Raw genomic sequence first — 23,039 nt, forward strand, 5'->3', positions numbered from 1 at the left:
AATTCTTGCTTGCGACACACCCAACCTGTCCACTGTTTCATCCGAATCCGTCCACAACTTTGAGATATTGTGCTATATATCAGTTTAACCCTATCTCTCAATGGTGAAGAATCACTTAAAAAAATATACAGGGTGTGTCAGTAAAAGGTTAACGGCTTCAAATGACCTTTGTACTTTTAGTCATTACCTTAATTTTTTTTGGTTTTGCAGGCGTGATCAATTATTTTTGAAGAAGTCATTCAAGCATAACCAAAGGATTCTACGGAAAAAATGACGTTTTCTACAGAGCAAGGAGTATACATTGTCAAGTGGTATTTTGAGACCAAATCAACTGCTTCTGTGCAGACAAGGTTCGAGTGCATCCCAGAAACAAGCCAAGCAAGCCAGCCATTTGGAAACTTGTGAAAAAGTTCAAAAGTGAAGGGACGATTCTCAATATTAACAAGGAAAGTTCTGGTCCCCAAGAAGTGTACGGTCTGAAAGAAAGATGGAATAAGTTCATGAGTCAATCATGCAAAGTCTGAAGAAATAGCATCACCAAAGATCGGCTGAACTGGGTCTTACTCCCAGCAGTATCAGAAGAATAATGAAACAAGATTTAAACCTCTTTCCTTACCACATCACAACAGCCCATAGATTGACCGATGGGGATAAAGCAGCACGAGTCGCTATGTGTGAGATGCTGCAGCAGAAGATGGAGGCAAACCCAAACTGGATTCGCAATGTGTGGTTTCGGGACGAGGCACACTTTCACGTCAATGGTGTTATCAATTCACACAACAACGTTCTCTAAGGAAGTCAATGCCCAGATGAGGCTGAAGATAAATTGCTTAAGGGTCAGAAAGTCACAGCTTTTGTTGCTGTCAGCTACAGAGGTGTGTGTTTGGGCCATCTTGGTTTGAAGACAAAAACGGAAGAACGGTTATCATCAATCAAGAACGATACCGGTCGGTTGTCAACGCATTTTACGAAGACTTTAAGCAATCGATGAGCACTGCAGCCCTCTGGAGACAGTGGTTCATGCAAGACGGTGCTTCCCCGCATACAGCCAACAAAACAATTGTCCTTCTACGTCAAAAATTCGGACAACGAGTTCTCAGTTTACGTATGGAAAATGAATGATCTCCACACAGCACAGACCTCAATCCGCTGGATTTTTTTCCTCTTTTTTTTTTTTGTATACCTTGGTCGAGGCTCATATGAGAGCTAACACACAACTCACAGCAAGGAGGCATGAGACAAGAGGGGCGGGAGTGGAGGGAAGAAAACAGTGGGGAACAGACACATTAGGTGAACTGTGGAAGGGAGAAGGATGGGGATGGGACGGGGAACATGGCGAAGAGAAGATGGACATTACAGGGACTTTCAGGAAGGAAAGCAGGAGAATTGAAGGAAGTGGGCATGGGTGGATTATCGGGGGTAGAAAAGATTGAGGATTTGGATGGGGGAAGATAAGAGGTGGTGGTGAACAGCTGTTTTGAAAGCCTGGAGGGAAGAATGGGAAAGAATAGAGTGAGGAAGTTTATTTAATTCCAAAGGCGGGAAAAAAGAGGAATGAAAGAGTGAAGATGAGCAGTGATTCGTGATTTTGGTAGTTTTACCAGAAGGGGGTTGTTGGCGGACCTTGAGCGCCCTGTGGAAATGTGGTGGGGACAAATCGCAGAGAGAGCAGGGGGGGCAAGGCTGGAGAGGAGTCGGTAGAAGACAAAGACCACCGACCAACCTGCGGTGATTGAGTGAGAGGCCCAAAAACTCAGCTTCATTGCGGGAGATGCCGATGATCTTAAATGCCCTGGTTTCGACAGCGTGAAGCCGAGAAAGGTGGGAGGCAGGAGCACCAGCCCAGAGGGGAGAGCAGTACTCCATCAGGCTACGGACAAAAGCTGTGTAAGTGGTCAGGAGCTCAAGAGGGCCGAGGAAGGACTTTGCACGACGGAGGATTCCCAGTCGGCGACTGGCTTTTGAGGCGAGGTTGGAAATGTGACTTTCCCAGGAAAGGTCATGGCAGATAGTGAGACCCAGAAGCTTGAAAGAAAAGACTTCTTCCAGAGGGTTATTGAGAAAGTGGATGGGAGGGTTTTCTAAACGGTCCTTTCAAAGAGACATAGTGAGAGTGTGAGATTTGTCTGGATTGAAAGACATGTTCCACGTGTTGGACCAGTTTGTGATTTTATCCAGATCCGCAGTGAGCGAAGAAGCTGCTGCTTGCCGGTCTGAGGGATGACAGATGGTACGGCAGAGGGTGGAGTCGTCGGCAAAGAGAAATAGAGGATTTTCCAGAGAGTCCGAGAGATCATTGATGAAAACCAGAAAAAGAACAGGGCCCAGAACGCTACCTTGAGGAACTCCAGCCTGCACAGGAAGAGGGGATGAAAGAACTAGATGGGGAGCTTGTAAGGATAATGTCGACAAGGAACACCCCAAATCTGAACCTGATCTGAAGGCAGCAGTTGAGGCTTATGTGCAGACAGTAACCATTAAAACTTGCAGAAACATCATTGAAAACTTCATTTGTTTTTTAGTTCTTCAACGACAGAGCTTAATTTCTCTACCTTCTTCTTCAATCTTCGCGTTTTATGCTGCGTAACCTTCAGTTTTTTCCTCAGGTTCTCAATGGTCTCGGTTGCTGTACCCAGCTTCCGTTTCATTTTACTGGGACTCGGATCGGCGCAGTACATGTGGTCTGCTGAAGTCGACGGCCTTGGTGGTGAATCTGACGCAGCTGTGAAGTTTGGCTCTGGGGCCAGGTGTCCGTCAACCGGTGGTTTCCGATGTATCGTTTTCTGTGTAGAAAATAACATAATTACTATCGGATCGAAATTTCGAATTAACTGGTGAACAGAAAACTGATAATTCACGGAAATTTTAGTGGTAAATTCAACAGTGCGAACCGCTTGATAGAATCACAATTGGAGCACTCTGATTCAGGATTCCATTTATTTTAATTGCATATACAGGATGTCCATGAAGTTTGAAAATTTGCGCTAAATTTAATTTCCGTGGGAATTTATTCATTTTATAAACATTTTGAATGTGGATGAATTTATAAAAATTAATGTGTTAGAATTAATTTTTTGAGCACGAATACAAAACGACCTGCATCGTCTGACACAGTCAGAATCGTACAGAAATTCATAGAAAAATCCTGGCAGCAAAGGAGGTCGTTTTTCCGGGTTTTTTAACTTTTATTTTTTAAATAACTAAAATAAATAAAAAATAAATTTAAATAAATTAAAACTTTTATAGATTCAAAACAATTTAATATGTCACATAAATATTTGTATCAAATAAAAATATATAGTATTTGTATCAAATAAATATGTATTTTTTTTTAGTGGAGACCATTGTAATAAATCGTGTATACTAACCTTCTGGAGATGAGGTGGAAATTTGAAGACGCTTGGTATGACGCCTTGTTTAAGCCGTTTCGTCTGGCCCGTACTGTCAAAGTCAGAGTTCAGGAAGTGTTCACTCCAAAGTAATGTCACACCGGGCGTTGGTGTAAAGTGTTCCCTTCTCTGCGCCTGGCACCATTGTCTGCACAAATTTTCATCCTTAGGGAATCTGGAGAAAAAAGATCCGAATGACGTTTTCGATTATTGGCATTTGAAGGGATGGAAGGATGGGTACTACAATTGGCGTCAGTGGAGGTAGATTTCTGATATCAAGATAGATACGACCCCCTAACCCTAAGGCGCGAAGGAAGCAAAATGATTTTGGGGGTAACATCGGGTTAGGTGGACCGCGGAGCCAGGGCCCTCGGAATAGGGAGGGCCTGTGCCCCCAAATAGACAAATGTTGTGAGCTACCCGCCCAACTATTTACACAGCCACGGCGGTCGATGGGGGAAATGAATCTCCGGAAAAAAAAGTGAATTCTCGACGCCTGGAAAACTCATTTCCGGCGTATTCCTGGATAATATCGTATTTTTACATTTTCTTTCAAATGATCGACTGTACTTTGCCATCATTTAGATTGTTATACTGGCGTTTAGCGTTTAAATTGTAACTTCTTAAAATAATACTCCAAAAATAGATTGACGATTGAAAGAGAAAAAAAAAGCATCAATTGCATTCTTACTGATGAAAGGTGCATGTGGAGCTCTTCCCACACTTATTATTGCATCCGAACGCCACGCACTGTGGAATTTTTACGTTTACCGGTTCAAAATACCGGCAAAATAGTTAAAACCCTTCATGCATCTCCAGGTTTTTTGAATTGCGCGCGACTAGCGAGTGGCAACGCAACATGGCCACTGAGCCATTTCTGGTGACTTCAGTTCTCACTGCTGCGAGTTGATGGCATTGCTGGTCCAGGTTATTAGAAGAAGTCCGTGCCTCCAATCCCACTTATTTATTAAATCCGTCCTAAACTAAACCTCACGCTGATTGGTCCCCCTCGCAGCCCAATCGTGACACGTAGCCGTTGGCGTTGGACATAAGAGCAGTTCACGTATAAGAGCAGCACGTGCGGTTTAAATTTTTTTTTTACCTCTGAGAACGGAAGATCGTGGTCTTCTGAAACGTCAGGGTTTTAATAAAGAGTTTTATTATTCGTTTCGGCTCAATGTGTTTTTATTCTTCGCACAAATATATATGAGAAAAAATTCCACATATAAAATTTTAATAGGGAATGAAATATGGAAGGAATTATATCTGGAGCTGAATTCAATTGAGGGAACCACATTGAGAGGGAATTAAATTGCAGGGAATGGAAACGAGAGGAAACAAAAATCTGTTGGGAACGAAATGTGAGGGAACTGCGTCACTTTCTCCACAGATGAAAATAATAGTGCAGAATAAATTGAAGGAATGAAAGAAGGAATCGAATTTTGAGGTAAATGGAATCTCGAGGGAAATGCGCGGCTTTCTCCACAAGAAATGAAAGAGTAAGGAATTAAATTGTTGTAGGAAGTAAAATCTGAATGGAATTGAATTTGGAAGGAAGGAAATCTGAGAGAACGAAATCTGAGGGAACTGCGTCACTTTCTCCACAGATGAAATGGTGCAGAATAAAATGACGGAATGAAAGAAGGCATCAAATTTTGAGGTAAATGTAATCTGGAGGGAAATGCGCGGCTTTCTCCACAAGAAATGAAAGAGTAAGGAATTAAATTGTTGTAGGAAGTAAAATCTGAATGGAATTTGGAAGGAAGGAAATCTGAGAGAACGAAATCTGGAGGGAACTGCGTTGCTTCCTCCGCAGTTGATGAAATGGGAGGAAATTAAATCCGTTCAGGAATTTAAATTAAGAGGTGTACGTAATATATAACGAGTGAAATGAAAATATGAAGGTGATTGAAATTTGTGAGGAATGAAATATGAAGGAGGTTGAAATATGAAGGAGGTTGAAATCTGTGAGGAATGAAATATGAAGGAGGTTAAAATCTGTGAGGAATGAAATGTGAAGGACGTTGAAATCTTTGAGGAATGAAATGTGAAGGTGATTGAAATCTGTGAGGAATGAAATGTGAAGGACGTTGAAATCTGTGAGGAATGAAATGTGAAGGTGATTGAAATCTGTGAGGAATGAAATATGAAGGAGGTTGAAATGTGTGAGGAATGAAATATGAAGGAGGTTGAAATCTGTGAGGAATGAAATATGAAGGTGATTGAAATCTGAAAGGAATGAAATATGAAGGTGATTGAAATCTGAAAGGAATGAAATATGAAGGTGATTGAAATCTGAAAGGAATGAATATGAAGGTGATTAAAATCTGTGAGGAATGAAATGTGAAGGTGATTGAAATCTGTGAGGAATGAAATATGAAGGAGGTTGAAATGTGTGAGGAATGAAATATGAAGGAGGTTGAAATCTGTGAGGAATGAAATGTGAAGGAGGTTGAAATCTGTGAGGAATGAAATAGGAAGGAGGTTGAAATCTGTGAGGAATGAAATATGAAGGAGGTTGAAATCTGTGAGGAATGAAATGTGAAGGTGATTGAAATCTGTGAGGAATGAAATGTGAAGGAGGTTGAAATCTGTGAGGAATGAAATATGAAGGAGGTTGAAATGTGTGAGGAATGAAATATGAAGGAGGTTGAAATCTGTGAGGAATGAAATGTGAAGGTGATTGAAATCTGTGAGGAATGAAATGTGAAGGTGATTGAAATCTGTGAGGAATGAAATGTGAAGGTGATTGAAATCTGTGAGGAATGAAATATGAAGGTGATTGAAATCTGTGAGGAATGAAATATGAAGGAGGTTGAAATGTGTGAGGAATGAAATATGAAGGAGGTTGAAATCTGTGAGGAATGAAATGTGAAGGAGGTTGAAATCTGTGAGGAATGAAATAGGAAGGAGGTTGAAATCTGTGAGGAATGAAATATGAAGGAGGTTGAAATCTGTGAGGAATGAAATGTGAAGGTGATTGAAATCTGTGAGGAATGAAATGTGAAGGAGGTTGAAATCTGTGAGGAATGAAATATGAAGGAGGTTGAAATGTGTGAGGAATGAAATATGAAGGAGGTTGAAATCTGTGAGGAATGAAATGTGAAGGTGATTGAAATCTGTGAGGAATGAAATGTGAAGGTGATTGAAATCTGTGAGGAATGAAATGTGAAGGTGATTGAAATCTGTGAGGAATGAAATATGAAGGAGGTTGAAATGTGTGAGGAATGAAATATGAAGGAGGTTGAAATCTGTGAGGAATGAAATGTGAAGGAGGTTGAAATCTGTGAGGAATGAAATAGGAAGGAGGTTGAAATCTGTGAGGAATGAAATATGAAGGAGGTTGAAATCTGTGAGGAATGAAATGTGAAGGTGATTGAAATCTGTGAGGAATGAAATGTGAAGGAGGTTGAAATCTGTGAGGAATGAAATATGAAGGAGGTTGAAATCTGTGAGGAATGAAATATGAAGGAGGTTGAAATCTGTGAGGAATGAAATGTGAAGGTGATTGAAATCTGTGAGGAATGAAATATTAAGGAAGTTGAAATCGGTGAGGAATGAAATGTGAAGGAGGTTGAAATCTGTGAGGAATGAAATGTGAAGGTGATTGAAATCTGAAAGGAATGAAATTGAAAGGTGATTGACATCTATAAGTAATGATATTGAAAGGTGATTTAAATCTGAAAGGAATGAAATTTGAAGGTGATTTAAATCTTAAAGGAATGAAATATGAAGGTGATGGAAATCTGTGTGGAATGAAATATGAAGGAGGTTGAAATCTGAAAGGAATGAAATATGAAGGTGATTGAAATCTGAAAGGAATGAAATTTGAAGGTGATTGAAATCTGAAAGGAATGAAATATGAAGGTGATTGAAATCTGAAAGGAATGAAATATGAAGGTGATTTACATCTATAAGTAATGAAATTTAAAGGTGATTTAAATCTGAAAGGAATGAAATTTGAAGGTGATTTAAATCTTAAAGGAATGAAATATGAAGGTGATTGAAATCTGTGCGGAATGAAATATGAAGGAGGTTGAAATCTGAAAGGAATGAAATATGAAGGTGATTGAAATCTGAAAGGAATGAAATTTGAAGGTGATTGAAATATGAAAGGAATGAAATATGAAGGTGATTGAAATATGAAGGTGATTGAAATCTGAAAGGAATGAAATTTGAAGGTGATTGAAATCTGAAAGGAATGAAATATGAAGGTGATTGAAATCTGAAAGGAATGAAATATGAAGGTGATTTACATCTATAAGTAATGAAATTGAATGGTGATTTAAATCTGAAAGGAATGAAATTTGAAGGTGATTTAAATCTTAAAGGAATGAAATATGAAGGTGATTGAAATCTGTGAGGAATGAAATATGAAGGAGGTTGAAATCTGAAAGGAATGAAATATGAAGGTGATTGAAATCTGAAAGGAATGAAATATGAAGGTGATTGAAATCTGAAAGGAATGAAATATGAAGGTGATTGAAATCTGAAAGGAATGAAAATGAAGGTGATTGAAATCTGAAAGGAATGAAATATGAAGGTGATTGAAATGTGAAGGTGATTGAAATATGAAGGTAATTGAAATCTGAAATGAATGATTTTCGCCACAGAGGAAACATGGAGGGTAGTTCGTTGTCGCCGTGTCCCTGCTGCCAAAAACGAGGTAATCTTGCTCGTACTGACGGGTCACTGGAATACCGCTTCGTCTCGCGTCAAAATGTTACTCGTGTTTCGTGTATTTTATCCTCTCCATTCTGTATGTTGATGCGTGTGGTGTAGTTCGTACACCTCGTTGAATAGAGGCCGATAGGATGGCCTTGAGCTACACACACACACACACACACACACACACACACACACACACACACACACACACACACACACACACACACACACACACACACACACACACACACACACACACACACACACACTCCCCTCTAAGCTGTCTAGCTCGGGTTCGAATCCCGGTCCAGCTATAAACTGTCATCCCGATGTTTTACGGTGTGTCCCTTTTGCCAGCATTAGATGGTGGACGTCAAAGTAGGTGAGCTATCGCCGGCATCCTCAACAAATTCCAAATTCCTGCCAAGACGAGGAGAGGGCACTGCATCAGCGGCACAGCCACGGCCTCCCAGCTAATGATGCTCCTGCAAAGCTGCTTATAAACAAAGAAGCGTTGAATATATTATCACAATGATAGTGTGGTCTGTTATGTCAGACATTGGACCTTCACGTGCACTTCCGGAAGAAAGCACCAAATATGGCATGAAGTTAGTTATGGACCTATCAAAGGTTTTTGGCCCCGTAGGCATTCTGGAAAATGATCGTGGCTGCCATTTTCCAAGATGGCCGACAGGCTGGTTTGAATTCAACTAGTGGGTGCGTGGCTGGACGTGCAAAAAAAAAAAAAAAGAAGAATTGTGATGTCATAGCACCATGTCCTGTCATTGGTTTGGTAAATAAATGGCCATAACTTGGGAACCACTTGTTCGATTAATATCAAACCTTGAAAAAGCACATCCACAGGGCCCCAGCAATTTACCTGGCAAGTTTCAATTAGATCTGACCAGTGGTTGGCGAGAAAGCGGTCACAGACAGACACACAGAGATTGCTGGAATTATAGATAGACTAGTATGTGCCCGTACGTGCGTGGCTGTACGTGCAAAAAAAAAGAAAAAAAGAAGAACAATTGTGACGTCAATCGTGACGTCAAAGCACCGTGTCCTGTCATTGGTTTGGTAAATACATGGCCATAACTTGGGAACCACTTGTCCGATTAATATCAACCTTGAAAAGGCACATACTCAGGTCCCCAGCAATATACCTGGCAAGTTTCAATCACATCGGACCAGTGGTTGTCGAGAAACAGCGGTCGCACACACACACACACACACACACACACACACACACACACACACACACACACACACACACACACACACACACACACACACACACACACACACATTGCTGGAATTATAGATAGATGTTGATGAAGAATGTACCGCTTATATGCACCTTAAAATGACAAAAAAATCAATGTCCTCATTTCACCTACCCCTACTAAATCAACCTCAGTCTTTTCAAATATAACAAAGAAATTGACCTTTGGTGACCCGTGGTCAGCCATTTTTCAATATGGCCACCACAATCTCATCGACGAAGCATTTTCTAAGAATCAAACTTCTCACCGTTGAAGTGAATGTGAGGGAAAAACCTTCGGAGTATAAGGCTTTATTTCACTTGATTGAAGCCGTTTCTACAGGCACAGAAATAAAGGAATACATGTGCAGTCAATCACGGCAAAGCATAACAACAGTTAGCCAGCAAATACACGGAGTCCGGTATACTCTCAATTCATACCATTCAACGAACACCAAGTGAACTACAGCAGTTAATGACAATGCCTCAGGGACAATCCCACCGACCGCGCGGCATCTCGGTTTTATCTGTCCCGTGTGCGAGCTGCGCGACACGTGATCGCGCGTCACTTCATCCTTTATTTCATCACATTCTCCCCATTTTTAAAATGTAACTCGAGGCTCAACTAACGCACCATGATTAATTCAAAGCTATAGGAGCATACATTTCAAGCAGTGAGAACTATTTAAACTACAGAAGCATACATTTCAAGCAGTGAGGATTATTTTGAGTTATAGAAGCATGGTAAGGTGCCATCGAGGGATGCCGATAATCCCCTTTTACAGATCGAGTCGTCGAGGGGGTTTTATCCATCGATCTCTCCGGAAGTAAATGGTGGTTTCACTTGGGGAAGGCTTCTGATCCTCTTGGGGAGCCTCGACTCGTGCCGGGAATGACTCCTCGATAGCTCTCGGGTGGAATGCGGTAGCTCCGTCGCCACCATTCTCGGGTGAAGTTCCTGGGGGGGAAACACCTGGGGAGGGAATGTCAGAGGGAGGAGTACCAGATGGAGGAGTACCTGCAGGAGGAGTACCTGCGGGAGCCAGATGGCGAACCGACACAGTGGTCTCCCTGCCATCAGGAAGTCTAACATGAGCATACTCAGGATTAGCATCGATGAGTTCGACCTTCTCCACCATCGGTTCATACTTGCTTTGTCGTACCAGGCGCTTCATGAACACTGTACCCTGATAGGTTAGCCAGTTGGGCACCGATTGGCCGCCGGTATATCGCCGTTGGTGAGTAAACATTCGTTCGTGCAGAGTAGCATTGATGGACGTGCAGAGCAAAGAGCGTATGGAGTTCAGAGCATCGGGAAGGGTAACCTCCCACCGCTCGGGCCCCAGTCCTCTCGATTTCAGTGCCAGGGTTACGGCTTTCCAAATGACTCCATTATGCCGTTCCACCTGCCCATTACCTTGTGGGTTGTAACTCGTCGTTCGACTAGTTGCTATGCCGTGTTCATATAGGAACTGTTTGAGTTCGGCCGACATGAAACACGGTCCTCTGTCTGAATGTATTGTTGTGGTTGACCAAATTCGCAAACCACCATTCAGGTCCCTTAGGTGAGATATCTCGGTAAGTATATGTGTAGTTAGGCCCAAACCCGTTGTCTAGAGGGAATAAATGTCATTCATGCGTGCTGCGACTCTTCAGGATAGCCGTTTTTCTTTTACTATCTTTATTTTGGACCAGCCACCATCTCTACCACCACCAACCACGTCTCAACAGTCATCACAACATCAACCACCCACCACAACGCCGCTTCACCACAACAGCCACGACCTTTACCGTCACACCTCGCAACCGTCGCATCGCCACCGTTCTTGCGCCGCTGGTGGGTACCGGTACTGGACTCGTGCAGGGCGCGCACCGAACAGCGTGTACAAAACATCACGGACTTTCCGCAGAAAAACGGATCAAAAACGACTCACGCCCACTTTTGTTCCGTCCAATCGGTGAGCGAGGGGCGATTTGGCCCCGCCTCCAGGGCGTTGGAGGGCGGTCGCTATATGCAAATTCATGGATCAAAAAGCATTCACGCCCACTTTTTCTCGGGCCAATGGGGAGCGAGGTGAAAGGTCGAAGGCAGGGGGTCAAAGGCGAAGCCACGGGGCTGATATAAGCGGCTGCGTTCGTCAGAAAGGAGTTGTGCGTTGGAACGAAGAGTTCGGAGTTCAAGAGAGTCGTCGGTGGAGCTGGAAGGAAGTTGCGCGTTGGAACGAGCTGTGCGTTGGAACGAGTTGTCGGCGGAGCTATGGAGAGGTGGCGGCGGCGAAGACGGACGAGGGGGTGCTCGCGTCGGTGCCGGGAGCTGAAGGCGGGAGGCGGACGGCGCGACCTGGTCGAGGTGGAGACGCTCGTCGCGGGACCCGAGACAGAATAAAAATCCTCCTTCCCCCGAGCATCAGCAACCCCCTCCTGTTTCCCCCCCGCGCTGAGATAGTGCGACAAAGGGGGCCCCTTTTCCCACCCCCTACCAGACACTGTCCGCGAGGCCCGCGGAGTTGAGGCACCATCGCCACTTCGCGTCTCATCATCAGACGGGTAGGCCCGACCCGGTCTCGGCCCCAGGCCCGCCTCATCCTTGAGGGTGTTCTTTTTCTTTGCTTTGAGTGTGTGTGTTGTCGGCGCCGTCTGTGAAGTAAAATTGTATAAGTGTTGCCGTGTGCTCGGTAGTCGGATAGCTCTGCATTGTGTCTTCTCTTTTACATTTGCTTTTTGTGTAAAATTGCATTGTGTTTCTTCTTCTTTTCCATGTGCTTTTGGTGGAATTGTATATGTGTGCTTTCCGTTCATCGCGAATAAATGTGCTTTATGTTGAACTGTTTTCCCGCTTCGCTTCGTCTTTTCGTTTATTCAATCCCCATCTTGCTTCACGTAAAGGGTTGGTAGTGGGCTGAATACGCCCGGTAATTAATCGAACCGTCGAGGCCGACGAATAACACCGCTCGGTTATCCAATAGTACGGAACGGGTCGCTTAAAGTGGCCCGTGTCCGAAGTCGGCCTGCGGCGAGGTGCGATCGCCCGGTCTACCCTCCGCGTGGGTAGTTAGGTAGGTCGAATTTGGCGAGCAACCCTATCCCACGCGGGGGCCGATTGGCACGATCGCGGTGAGACCGAAAGGTCCACCCGTGACTGGTTCCCGGCGTTAGTCCGAGAGGGTCACGACTGGATTGTCCGTCCGGTGGGCGACGTGCCGCGATTCGAGTTACGTGGCCGTCTGCACGCCGGCGGGCGCGAATCCGCAACAGTATGTACGAAGGTTTCCCAAACATGGCAAAGAGGTCAGAGAGACATTTCACGACGGTGCTCAAGGTCGTATCCGGGCACGGGAATGCAAACGGGAACCTTGAGTATTCGTCAACAACAGTGAGTATGTATCTGTTGCCTATCTCAGTTGGCAGGGGCCCTTTAAAGTCAATATTTAGTCTCTCGAAGGGTGAAGTGGCCTTGATCAACCTGCCAGAAGCGGCACCATAGAATCTGGGTTTTATTTCAGCACAAACAGGGCAAGAAGCACTCACTTGTTTAATATCTTCGATAGAATAGGGAAGGTTTTGTCTGCGCACGAAATGTGCCATTCTGGTTACCCCTGGGTGGCACAGAGACACATGAAGGTCTTGCAAAGCCCGACCGATTGTCACCGAACAGTAGACCTGAGAGAAGGTGTCTGCAGCAGGGTTCTCCCTCCCGGGCCGATAAACAATGTCGTAACTATAACAGGATAGATCTATCCGCCATCTCATTATTTTCCCGTTATTTTTCCTATCAAACATGAAGGCAATGGATCGCTGGTCCGTGACGAGTGTGAAGTGGTTGCCCAGTAAATAATGTCTCCATTTACGTAGGGCTTCGACAATAGCGTACGCTTCCTTCTCTATTGCTGAGTGTCTCTGCTCGCTTCCAGATAGGGTTCTCGAGAAGAACGCGACGGGTCGGCCGGACTGATTGAGCGTCGCGGCGATTGCATGATCGGAAGCGTCCGTTTCCACCACGAACGGCACCGTGCTATCGATCGATAATACCACGGAATTACTGATTTCGTCTTTGAGGCTGTGGAAAGCTTTTACAACAGCAGCATCTGGCGGGAAGGTTTTGCAATGCACCAGGGGATGTATTTTCTCAGAATATTGTGGAATCCATTTAGCGTAGTAAGCGAACATCCCAATCACCCAGCGCGATGACTGCAGGTCATGAGGTGGGGGTAGCTCACGGAGTGGGCGCAATCATTCAGGATCGGGCTTAATCGTGCCGTCGGCTATTGTGTAGCCGAGAAGATCAATTGACTTTGCCGAGAATACGCATTTGTCGTAGTTGAGAGTCAGATTATATTTTCTAGCAATGCTCAAGAATCTGTCCAGATTCATATCATGTTCCCCCCGATCCTTACCGCACACCGTGACATTGTCCACGTAAACAAAAGTGTCTTTGAGGTTTTCATCCGAGATGATGTCGTCCATGACTCGTTGGAAGCAAGCTACTCCATTAGTGACACCGAACGGAATCCTCTTAAATTGATAGAGGCGTCTACCTGCCTCGAACGCGGTGTAAGGTTTGTCTTCCTCTCGAATGGGAATTTGATGATAGGCGCTTCGCAAATCGATGGTGCTGAATATTTTGTAGTTGGCCACGCATTCGACCATCTCGTCTATGCGTGGCAATGGGTAGGCATCGAGGTGGGTGAAGCGGTTGACCATTTGAGAGTAATCGACAACCATTCGTTTCTTATGGTTCTGGTTGGTGGTCACCAATACCTGCGCGCGCATGGCGAATCGCTCGGTTCTATAATACCTTCTTCCAGTAATCGCTTAGTCTCAGAAGCGATGAAGTTCGTATCGGCGGTGGTATATCGTCGCGATTTGATCGCTATCGGTTTACAGTCCGGCGACAAGTTAGCAAACAGCAGGGGGGACGATACCTCTGCGGTGGTCAGAGCATTTAGAATTAGACGAGGTTTGTTTCCTCCAAAGGGTATTTCGACACTCGTGTGCTGCTTGAGGACATTATGACCCAAAATTACATCTGCGCATAAATCGCGAAGCACCAGTACCCTTACATCCTGATACGTGTAGCCTTTTACGTCCAGCTCAACATTACAGTACCCTCGTACCCTGGACTGTAGTGATGTGGAGGCCATGCATACCGTATTGTCTGTCGGGTGGATTTTCCATTTCCTGCCCTTCGCTCGTGAGCTGTTGACGAAACTTTCAGAGCTACCGGTATCAATCAGCGCCTCAGCCATATGCCCGTTAATTCGTACGTTGATGATAACCTTGGATAGATTCCCCGGTGAAGCTGCTGTTACTTTCTTTTGTGAGTAGAGATCCGCAGAAGTGGGTTTATTTCTTCTAAGAGTAGATTTGCATACCCTGGCATAATGCCCTTTCTTGTCACAGTTCATGCATGTGGCATCCCTGGCGGGGCATTTGTTACGGGGGTGTCTTTTATCCCCACAAAAGAAACATTTACCAACCGAAGTAGTTGCTGAGGAGTTTGACGAGGTCTGGGTATCCGATTCCTCGGGTTTATCTCCATCCTCAGTGTCGGAGGTGTCCCGGGGGGTTCTTTGAGTTTCCGTCGTAGCAGCGTTCATTAGCAACACCGGTGTCCCATATGATTCAGATTGCTGCTGAGCCGTATCCATAGCTCGGGCCTGGTCGGCAACCATTTCAAGCTTGGGTTGTGCTTTTTCCAGTAACCGTTGCCGAATGGGGGCTGACCTGAGCTCCTTGGTGAACGCCTCTCGGGTCGCTTCATCTCGATGTTCCTCGGCGGTTACAGCCCGGAAATTGCAGTCTTTGCCCAACTGCCTCAGAGCTTGCAGGTACTGATCGATTGTCTCACCGGCTTCTTGCCTGCGTGTGTTGAAAAGATGTCGTATGTATACCTCGTTCTTGCGCTTCACGTAGAGCGCCCGCAGCACGTCGATCGCTGCGTCGTAAGTGTCACACTCCGAGAAGAGCCTGAATACACTTGGCGAGACATGGTTTACCAGTGCGGCCAGTTTGTCGGCTCCCTCTTCAATGATGGACAGATAGTGTGAGAAGGAGCGGTACCAATGGGACCACTTCATTTCCGAGTCGGTGGTGTTCGGGTCCGCATCAAACCTCTCCAGCTTGTAGATCTTGTCCATAGTCGGTTGAGGCAGCTGAAGGAATCAAGTGAAATAAATTGAAGTGAATATGAGCGAAAAACCTTCGGAGTATAAGGCTTTATTTCACTTGATTGAAGCCGTTTCTACAGGCACAGAAATAAAGGAATACATGTGCAGTCAATCACGGAAAAGCATAACAACAATTAGCCAGCAAATACACGGAGTCCGGTATACTCTCAACTCTTACCATTCAACGAACACCAAGTGAACGACAGCAGTTAATGACAATGCCCCAGGGACAATCCCACCGACCGCGCGGCATCTCGGTTTTATCTGTCCCGTGTGCGAGCTGCGCGACACGTGATCGCGCGTCACTTCATCCTTTATTTCATCACAACCGTGGTCTCATTTTATACAGTTGCACTTGCATAGACGGGTGCACTGCAGTTCAGCATGGGCGCATTTGCAAATCCGGCTGTCTGTTTTGCATTTGCACCTGATGAGTAATGTTGACAGGCCTTTGAGATGAGGGCTTGTGTTGTCCAAATTGGCTCCCACTTGCCATCCCTCTTCCTCCATCCAAAATCCGACGGTGTGGCCTGCGGACGATTGGGAATGGGGCTCATCATCCAAATGCCGGTTTGGTATATGGCACGTTTGATATGCTGACATAAAAGGCATCCTCGAAAAATGAGAGGCATCGTGGATAAATATCATGGAAAATGAAAAGGTAGTTCGCATACTCCAAAGTCAAGAAATTCTCATTAGGATTAACTGATGGCGGGCTCTGAAAGAGTATCGAATCTTACCTCAGTAGGTGGTAATCTGTCTCGACTCTTCACAGATTTCCAGCAGAAGAGGCTTTGCCGAACCTTGTTCACTGTGATACCACTGTCCAGCGATTGGTCGTACATTGCGCAAACAAACTTCTTGATCTTTTTGAAGTTAGGTTGATCAGGAATAGTGAATGGATTCTGGGCAATTTCAAGTAATGCCTGCGTAAGCTCGGGACAGAGGGCCCATGCCATCCAGGCAGTTTTCTTTCCTTTGCAAGCGAAGGCTGATGTGGTGTCGGAGCCTGTTAGCGTGTGAAAGGCTGGCAGACATGTGGACTTTTCCTCACCGAGACGATGGAAGATGGTGTTTATGTGGAGTTTGTTAAGATTCTTACCGAATCCCATCCCCACCCAAACGTCGGCATCAGGGTAAGTCCGCAGCACTGAAGCAAACACTCCCAGAAGAATCACGACGGTGACCACGGTCCTGATCTGAATCTTCATGTGACCCATCAATAGTGCATGGAACAAGTGAACGACTAGCCTGGTGTCGGCTTCCTCGTGATCGCAGGTCACCATCGTTCATACTGTGTCGATGGCAATGGTTTCTTCCCGCAACTTGAGGAAAACTTCCTTGTTTGGGAAGGTACACTGCGATGCTTTGCGAGATAGAAAATCGAACAGCTCTTCCTTGTTCTTGTTGTTTTTCAGGAAGCTGCTCCATTTGGGTAATTTCGTTGGACCAAACACCTTCCGCCGACTTCCATATCCACGCTTTTTCAAGGGTATACACCTGCATTTAATAAACAATGACATACAGTGACGTATGAATAACTGAAAAGTTCTGTTGAGTGTTAAGTAAGAAGCATTACCCCTTCATTTGATCCAAGGATTACCAACATTTAAGCTGATTGATAATAAACACTTGCTTTTCATATTAAAGGATAAACGCTCATTGAATGTAAAACCGAAATTGTACCTTCAAGCTGTCTTCGATGTAAGCATCCAACACTAGATGTAGCTGCGAACTGGACCATAATTGATTCTTGATGTAGGGGATGAACACTCGATCAACGTAGTCATCGAATGTGATGGTCGTCAAGTTTGGTGTCACTGCATGAACGATGGCAGCACCATCCAAGATGATACAGTCCATGTTTGACGGCTTTTCCTCATCCACAACGGGGTCATTCAGACATTTAAGTGGCACAGACTTCTTGCCAAGCTGCAGTGTCTCACAGTCTGTTAATGCCGGAGGTTACATGCAGGTTTCGTGTGAGAATAATTCATCCATGTCGCACTCTCTGTGCTGTATCGAGATGTACAGTTGCCAGGGAAAGTTGCCGAGAAACAGGGAAAGATCATTTTTCGCTATCCGAGGATTTTGCGACATCTTGGATGCTGCTCGTTTAGTGACGCGAAAAATGGGCAACTGGTTTCTCTTGATTGGGTTGCAGATAGACGCAGTACCATTCTCAAGTACACACCAGTGCTGAAATTGTTGTACTGACTTTGACCAATCGATTTCAGCAACCGCAGATGTTTGATGGCATCATCAGAGGTGCACTCCCCCGAACCTAAGACCACCAATTCAGGACAGTCAATGGTGAAGGGATTTCCTGTCGAGTTGATTGTGTGGAACATACTGTATCTGTGGCATGTTTCACATTCGTTCGATGGAATGCGGCCGTTTCCTCGTGGTGGCGTTTACCACCTTCGCTGCTTACGTCAGTTTGGTATTCTTGATAGAATTCTTCAAGCAGGCGTGACCTTTCAGGACCAGCTAACATCCATTGTTTTAGAGAATTTGGTGAGTCAAAAGACCAATTGCCCCACCAGACCCCTTAACATCCTTGTTAGTTTGTTCGTGACACTGGTCAATGGCCATTTAAGAGAATGCACGTGCAGTCTTCGATATTACCCAATTTCCATTGTCCAAGAACTCCTTCCTGATTGCTTCAGGAAGAGTGAACATGTCGTGGATATGAACCGACAGCCATCGGGCATAATTTTGATGATCCAGGGCGAAGAATAAGTGAATCCGTTCTTGTAGAACTTCTCGGTACAGCACGAAGTTCCGTTCGCGATGAGCCCGAACGAATATGAGTACAAGTATCTCATATCGCAACACCATATCCCAGTACAGGAACATCGGTGAGGACTGGCACATGGACTGCCTCCACTGTTCCATATCCTTGTCGCTGAAGCTTTCATCGTAGGCATCTTCTTGTAGCTTGTTGAGGGCTAGAGCAGTGAGCTCATGAGCACGGTGTGTACGCTTGGCATGCGAACATGTCAAATACGACTCTGCGATACCTGAGGTGGTTATCCCCAACGTGGTGATCATATCAGTCCATCCTGAATTCAGCAGAACATCGCCCATGCATCTCCACAGCGCCATTTCAGTGTGAAGGCCACCGAGCATCAAAATATAACTCTGTTCTCCATACACCTCAGGCCACTTCCACTGAATCGATTTCCCCACTGAATAAAGCAGTTGATCCATTTCTACTACAGGAATCTGACCTGGGTTGAGGAAGTCTACAGCCGTGCAATTTTTCTCCATCCCATGCTTCACCATGCCCGGATCGGTCGACTTGTTGGAGTAAAGAGGCAGCATTGCGACGATCGCACCATGATTCTGGAAGCTCTGCAAATATTGAGCAGAAAGGCATAAACAAAGAGAGCAATTCAGGAAGCATCATCACATTTTGACTATCGGAGATGACTTAATGTCGTTGATCAGAACAAGGTGCACCACAGATCAATAAGTTCATGCTGTCATGAGTATTTTACCTCCTTCATTAAAGCATGATATGTCGCCCAAGAAAACGTGGTAGTTTCCTCAGCATCGGCATCATCTAGAAGTGCTGCTGAGTGCTCCAGCCATTCCTTTTCTCTCGACTGCACCTTTTCGATTTGTGAATTGGAAACGATCAATAGTGTAAGACATGGTAGCTAATTCCATAGACATAATAACAATGCTGGAAATATTCTATATATCGCTTCTTTCCATTGTTACTATTTTGAATTAGTCATAGTCCGTATTCATTACAGTAATCAACACCAATACGTAATGCCGAATGTCAATAGAAATATTGCAATTACCTCATCACGACAAGTCATGTCGATTGGTTGTTGTGTAGGTTTCGGCTGGACGCGTTTTAGATCAACATCACTACTCGGTACTGTAGCAAAGTGATCAGACAAATCGTGGTTACCAGACCGTCGCATCGGAGGGATCGTGATGGGTGGCCGTTCTATGCCTGGACGATCAATGCTGATATTCTGCATTAAGCTGATGCTGGTACCGTGGAATGATTGTGTTGCTGTATTAGAGGAGGTATTGTGGTCAATGTTATCAAGAGCAGCAACTGTGAACAAATCCTTTCTCAATTTAGCTGGACAGACAACCCCATCTTCCTCATACCGTTCACACACTGAAGATGCGAGCCACTCCTCCAATTGTAAAACGCGATGGCATGAAATACTCACACCCAAGCGAGACGTTTTTGGATGGTAGTCTTACTTCTGGTTTTGGAGTATGTCAAGACCAATGTATACTGGTAATGGAGGTTCACGGGAGCCGTGGCAAGAGTGGTTTGATTCACTGCGTCTATGAACAATGGTATTTCATGACAGTAGCTGACCCATGGTGAGACACGTCTGATTCTCATCATTATTGGTATTGATATCTGGTCCTTGCATCACCATTGACAAGAATGTAAGGAGTCGTGATGGTATAGATTCCTTCTGGCATCCTCTCCGGAAATGTCTGTCAAATCGAAAGCCTTCGTGACCAAGAATGTCGTGACGTAAGATCTTGGCTGCCTTCAGGAGTGCGAGTGCTTCTTGGTCAACGGTTTCTCGATGAGTCTCGTGCAGCAGAAGTCGTAGTGTTTCATCGAACATGAATACTACGTTTCTGCCGTCGTAGTGTGCCGTGCAGTCAGGAAAATAGTCAATGATTTTCTCCTTCAATCGAGTGTTGTGCACGTGATGATTGATGCCAAATTCTGCCAGCCTCTTCACATAGAGGTCGCAAATTGTCACTAGCTTTAATGATTGTTTTCCAAGACGAGTTTCATGGTCTATGTACTCCACCAGCTTGGAGAATACACGCGAAGTTATTATACACTCTTCCTCATTACTGGAGGGCTGTTGCTTCTGGCGCATGGACCGTAACCGGTTGTGGATATTGGTTATGCAGGCCTTATGGTATTTGGCTTACATTGCAACCAAGTCCTCAACTCCTGATAAACGGGAGTTTAATTCTTCATCAGCGATTTCCTTCACAATGGCTCTAATCTTCACTTCTGCTTTCCAGGTAGAAAAGGAGCTCAAGTCCTGTGCAGAAACATCTTTGGCAGAAAAAACACAGTTTTGCATCAAAACACTTGCATTTAGGGCGCTTCGATGGGGTTGCATCATCAGTAGATTCACTGCTCCTCCTTTGGGCTCTTACTAACTCACTATTGTTAAACTTCAGTTTGCATGGTTGGAGGTGCCAGCGCGCACGTTTTTTGATGATTTCCCCAAGATGTTGTTTGCCAAAACGAAGGGGTACTGGCATACGACCAATATTTCTGAAGCATTCGACATTGTCCAGAAAATCGCTGTACATTTTAATGCTGCCTGGATTATTTGCTGGGCACTGCAGGGTAGCATTGATTGTGGTCTGGCAAATGATGCACTTGTCCCAGTTGATATTCAAGTTACTGCATCCAGCGGCGACCTGAAAAAAGTAGAGGAAGGAAAAATCAGGTTTTAAACTAGGATTTATTTAGCCTTCTGAAATTTTGCATTTCCGATTGTGTGACTAACTGCTAATAGGTGAAAGGGTGATGGTCATGTAGGCTAGGGGATCCAACAGTCCCTCTGCAAAGCAAAAGTGCCCTATTTGACCAAATAAGTGCCCTTTTCATCAATAATGTTCAGAGAATCTTCAGCCACATTTTAGTCTTGTCAGCAGAAACCATGCCAGAATAGCCTGAGAACAGGTGAAATTTTCAAAGTTTTTCTCGGTAATGTCTTCTGTTAGGTGTCCTTAGGTGCCCTTTTCTGATCAGCCATCCCCATGGCTGTTAGCCAAGAAATCCTTTAGGAGATAGGCCTAGGCTCTTTTGCACGTCAAATTCAGCAGCGTCAACGAGTAGAAATCAGAATTTTCAGTCCCAGGAGAGAATACAAATAACCCTAGATCTACGATGACATTACTAAGCAATTCCCTTCGTTGTTTAAACAGGATTTCAATCGGGGAATCATGATCGATAGCTCTTTATTTCTCCCACGCCACTCGACCATGATAACAGTAGTGAGTGACCCATTTCCTAACTTTATCTTGGTATACATGAACAAAACAACATGAAATCTTACCTGGTTCATTGATTCATTCATTATTTGCACATTCCGAGTCTTTTCTCATCGAAAATCCAAACATTGGCATTCAAAAATGCTGCGTAACCGCACTCGCGACCTCCATTTTGTTGTACATTCTCCATTCCTCCGCGCAGATAGGAGCATGAAAGCAGCAGACCACGCCCAGATCAGCATTGAATCCCGGATGGCTGTATTTTGGGGAACGGGTGTCAGTTTTGACTGCCTATGGGGCTAAAACTGTTTCAAATAAGTTATACTATTTTTGTACCAAGTTTCATGCTTTCTTCCGAAAGTGCACGGTAAAATCACTAACAGACCACGCTATGAGGTATTGTGATGTGTTTGAATTAAGGATAAACTTTATGCACACAACCTGTTTATCACGATCTATCCATTTCTCAATAATTTGAATCATGATGGATAAACGTTCATGTTAGATCAGAGCTGATTCAGATTAAGGAGCTAACTTCGTTTTTGGTAGGATGTATCTATTTATCGCAGTCCAAACTCGAACTCGGAGAACAACTTTAACCTGTCGAAGCTGATCGAAGAAAGAAGGAAAGTCATAATAGCTGGAAAGTTAATTTGAATCAAATCAGGATATTTCTTTTTGTATACATAGTCGAGGCTCGTGGAAGAGCTCGTACATTGAACGGATCAAGATATAACGAGACAAAATGGAATGGTGGAGAGAGGGGAGGGGGAGGAGGACAGCACCAGCAGAGCCGAAGGTCAAGATAGAGAGAGACTTGTGGGGAGAAACACTGGATGGAGGCTAAAGAAACCTGGGGGAGACGAAGCGGGGAAAGAGCAGAGGGTGCATGAGGAGAGAGGAGGCCAGAAAGGATGTGGTGGAAGACAAAGAGACCACTGACCTGTCTGCAATGGTGAAGTTAAAAGCCCATATACTTGGCTTCATTGTGGGAGATTCCATTAATCTTGAAGGCCTTGGTTTCCACAGTGTCGAGCTGAACAAGGTGTGAGGTGGGAGCCAACCCAGAGGGAAGAGCAGTACTCCATCAAGCTGTGGATGAAAGCCTTGTCGGTGGATAAGAGTTCAGGTTTGACAAGAAAGGACTTTGTACAATGGAGGATGCCCAGTTGGCAGCTGGCTTTGGAGGCTAACTTTGAAATATGGTTTGCCCAAGAAAGATCATGGCTCATCGTGAGACCCAGAAGTTTGAATGACTGAACCTTCTCAAGAGAATTGTTGAGGAAGTAGATGAGAGGGTTTATGGTACGATAGAGAGAGATCAAGAGAGATTATGTGGAAGAATTCCCAGGTTGAATTAATATCTGGGGCAGGAGATATAGGAGACCAGTCCTGAAGTGTGATTGCTGCTTGCAGTCCCTGTCGGTTTTCCTGAGTGAACTGCCATCCTTGCTGGGGCTGAAGCTGTTCTCTGATAATGGTTATAGAGATGTTGTCCTTCACAAGCACATGATCAGATGAACCAATTGGGGCAAA

General features: G+C 44.7%; 2 protein-coding genes across 6 annotated transcripts in view; one reads left to right on the top strand and one right to left on the bottom strand.

Annotated features, from left to right (window-relative positions):
- The first annotated feature begins 4,762 nt into the window (after positions 1 to 4,762).
- The window catches only part of LOC147008761 (uncharacterized), a 29,275-nt gene continuing 10,998 nt past the window's right edge, over positions 4,763 to 23,039 (top strand). Inside the window, exons 1-3 of one of the 5 annotated variants that reach the window (XM_085863686.1) lie at positions 4,763 to 4,888; positions 4,997 to 5,049; positions 8,003 to 8,055. In XM_085863686.1, coding sequence (XP_085719812.1) covers positions 8,010 to 8,055 — 46 coding nt within the window. In that variant the 5' untranslated portion in view covers positions 4,763 to 4,888; positions 4,997 to 5,049; positions 8,003 to 8,009. Of the gene's footprint in view, positions 4,889 to 4,935; positions 5,102 to 5,189; positions 5,294 to 8,002; positions 8,056 to 23,039 lie in introns of those variants that run through there. The other 4 variants (XM_085863685.1, XM_085863684.1, XM_085863690.1 and 1 more) reach the window with 4 other exon arrangements.
- Positions 15,527 to 21,736, bottom strand: LOC147008762 (uncharacterized). The gene is made up of 4 exons (XM_085864082.1): positions 18,989 to 21,736; positions 17,172 to 18,842; positions 16,226 to 16,985; positions 15,527 to 16,015 (listed from the first exon to the last, which is right to left on the bottom strand). Exons 1-2 carry the CDS (start codon positions 18,995 to 18,997, stop codon positions 18,081 to 18,083), a joined length of 771 nt encoding a protein of 256 aa, XP_085720208.1. The 5' UTR covers positions 18,998 to 21,736; the 3' UTR covers positions 15,527 to 16,015; positions 16,226 to 16,985; positions 17,172 to 18,080.

The sequence above is a fragment of the Eptatretus burgeri genome, chromosome 18 (assembly GCF_056783735.1).
Source record: "Eptatretus burgeri isolate ZD-2024b chromosome 18, Ebu_testis_v1, whole genome shotgun sequence".
Lineage (NCBI taxonomy): Eukaryota > Metazoa > Chordata > Myxini > Myxiniformes > Myxinidae > Eptatretus > Eptatretus burgeri.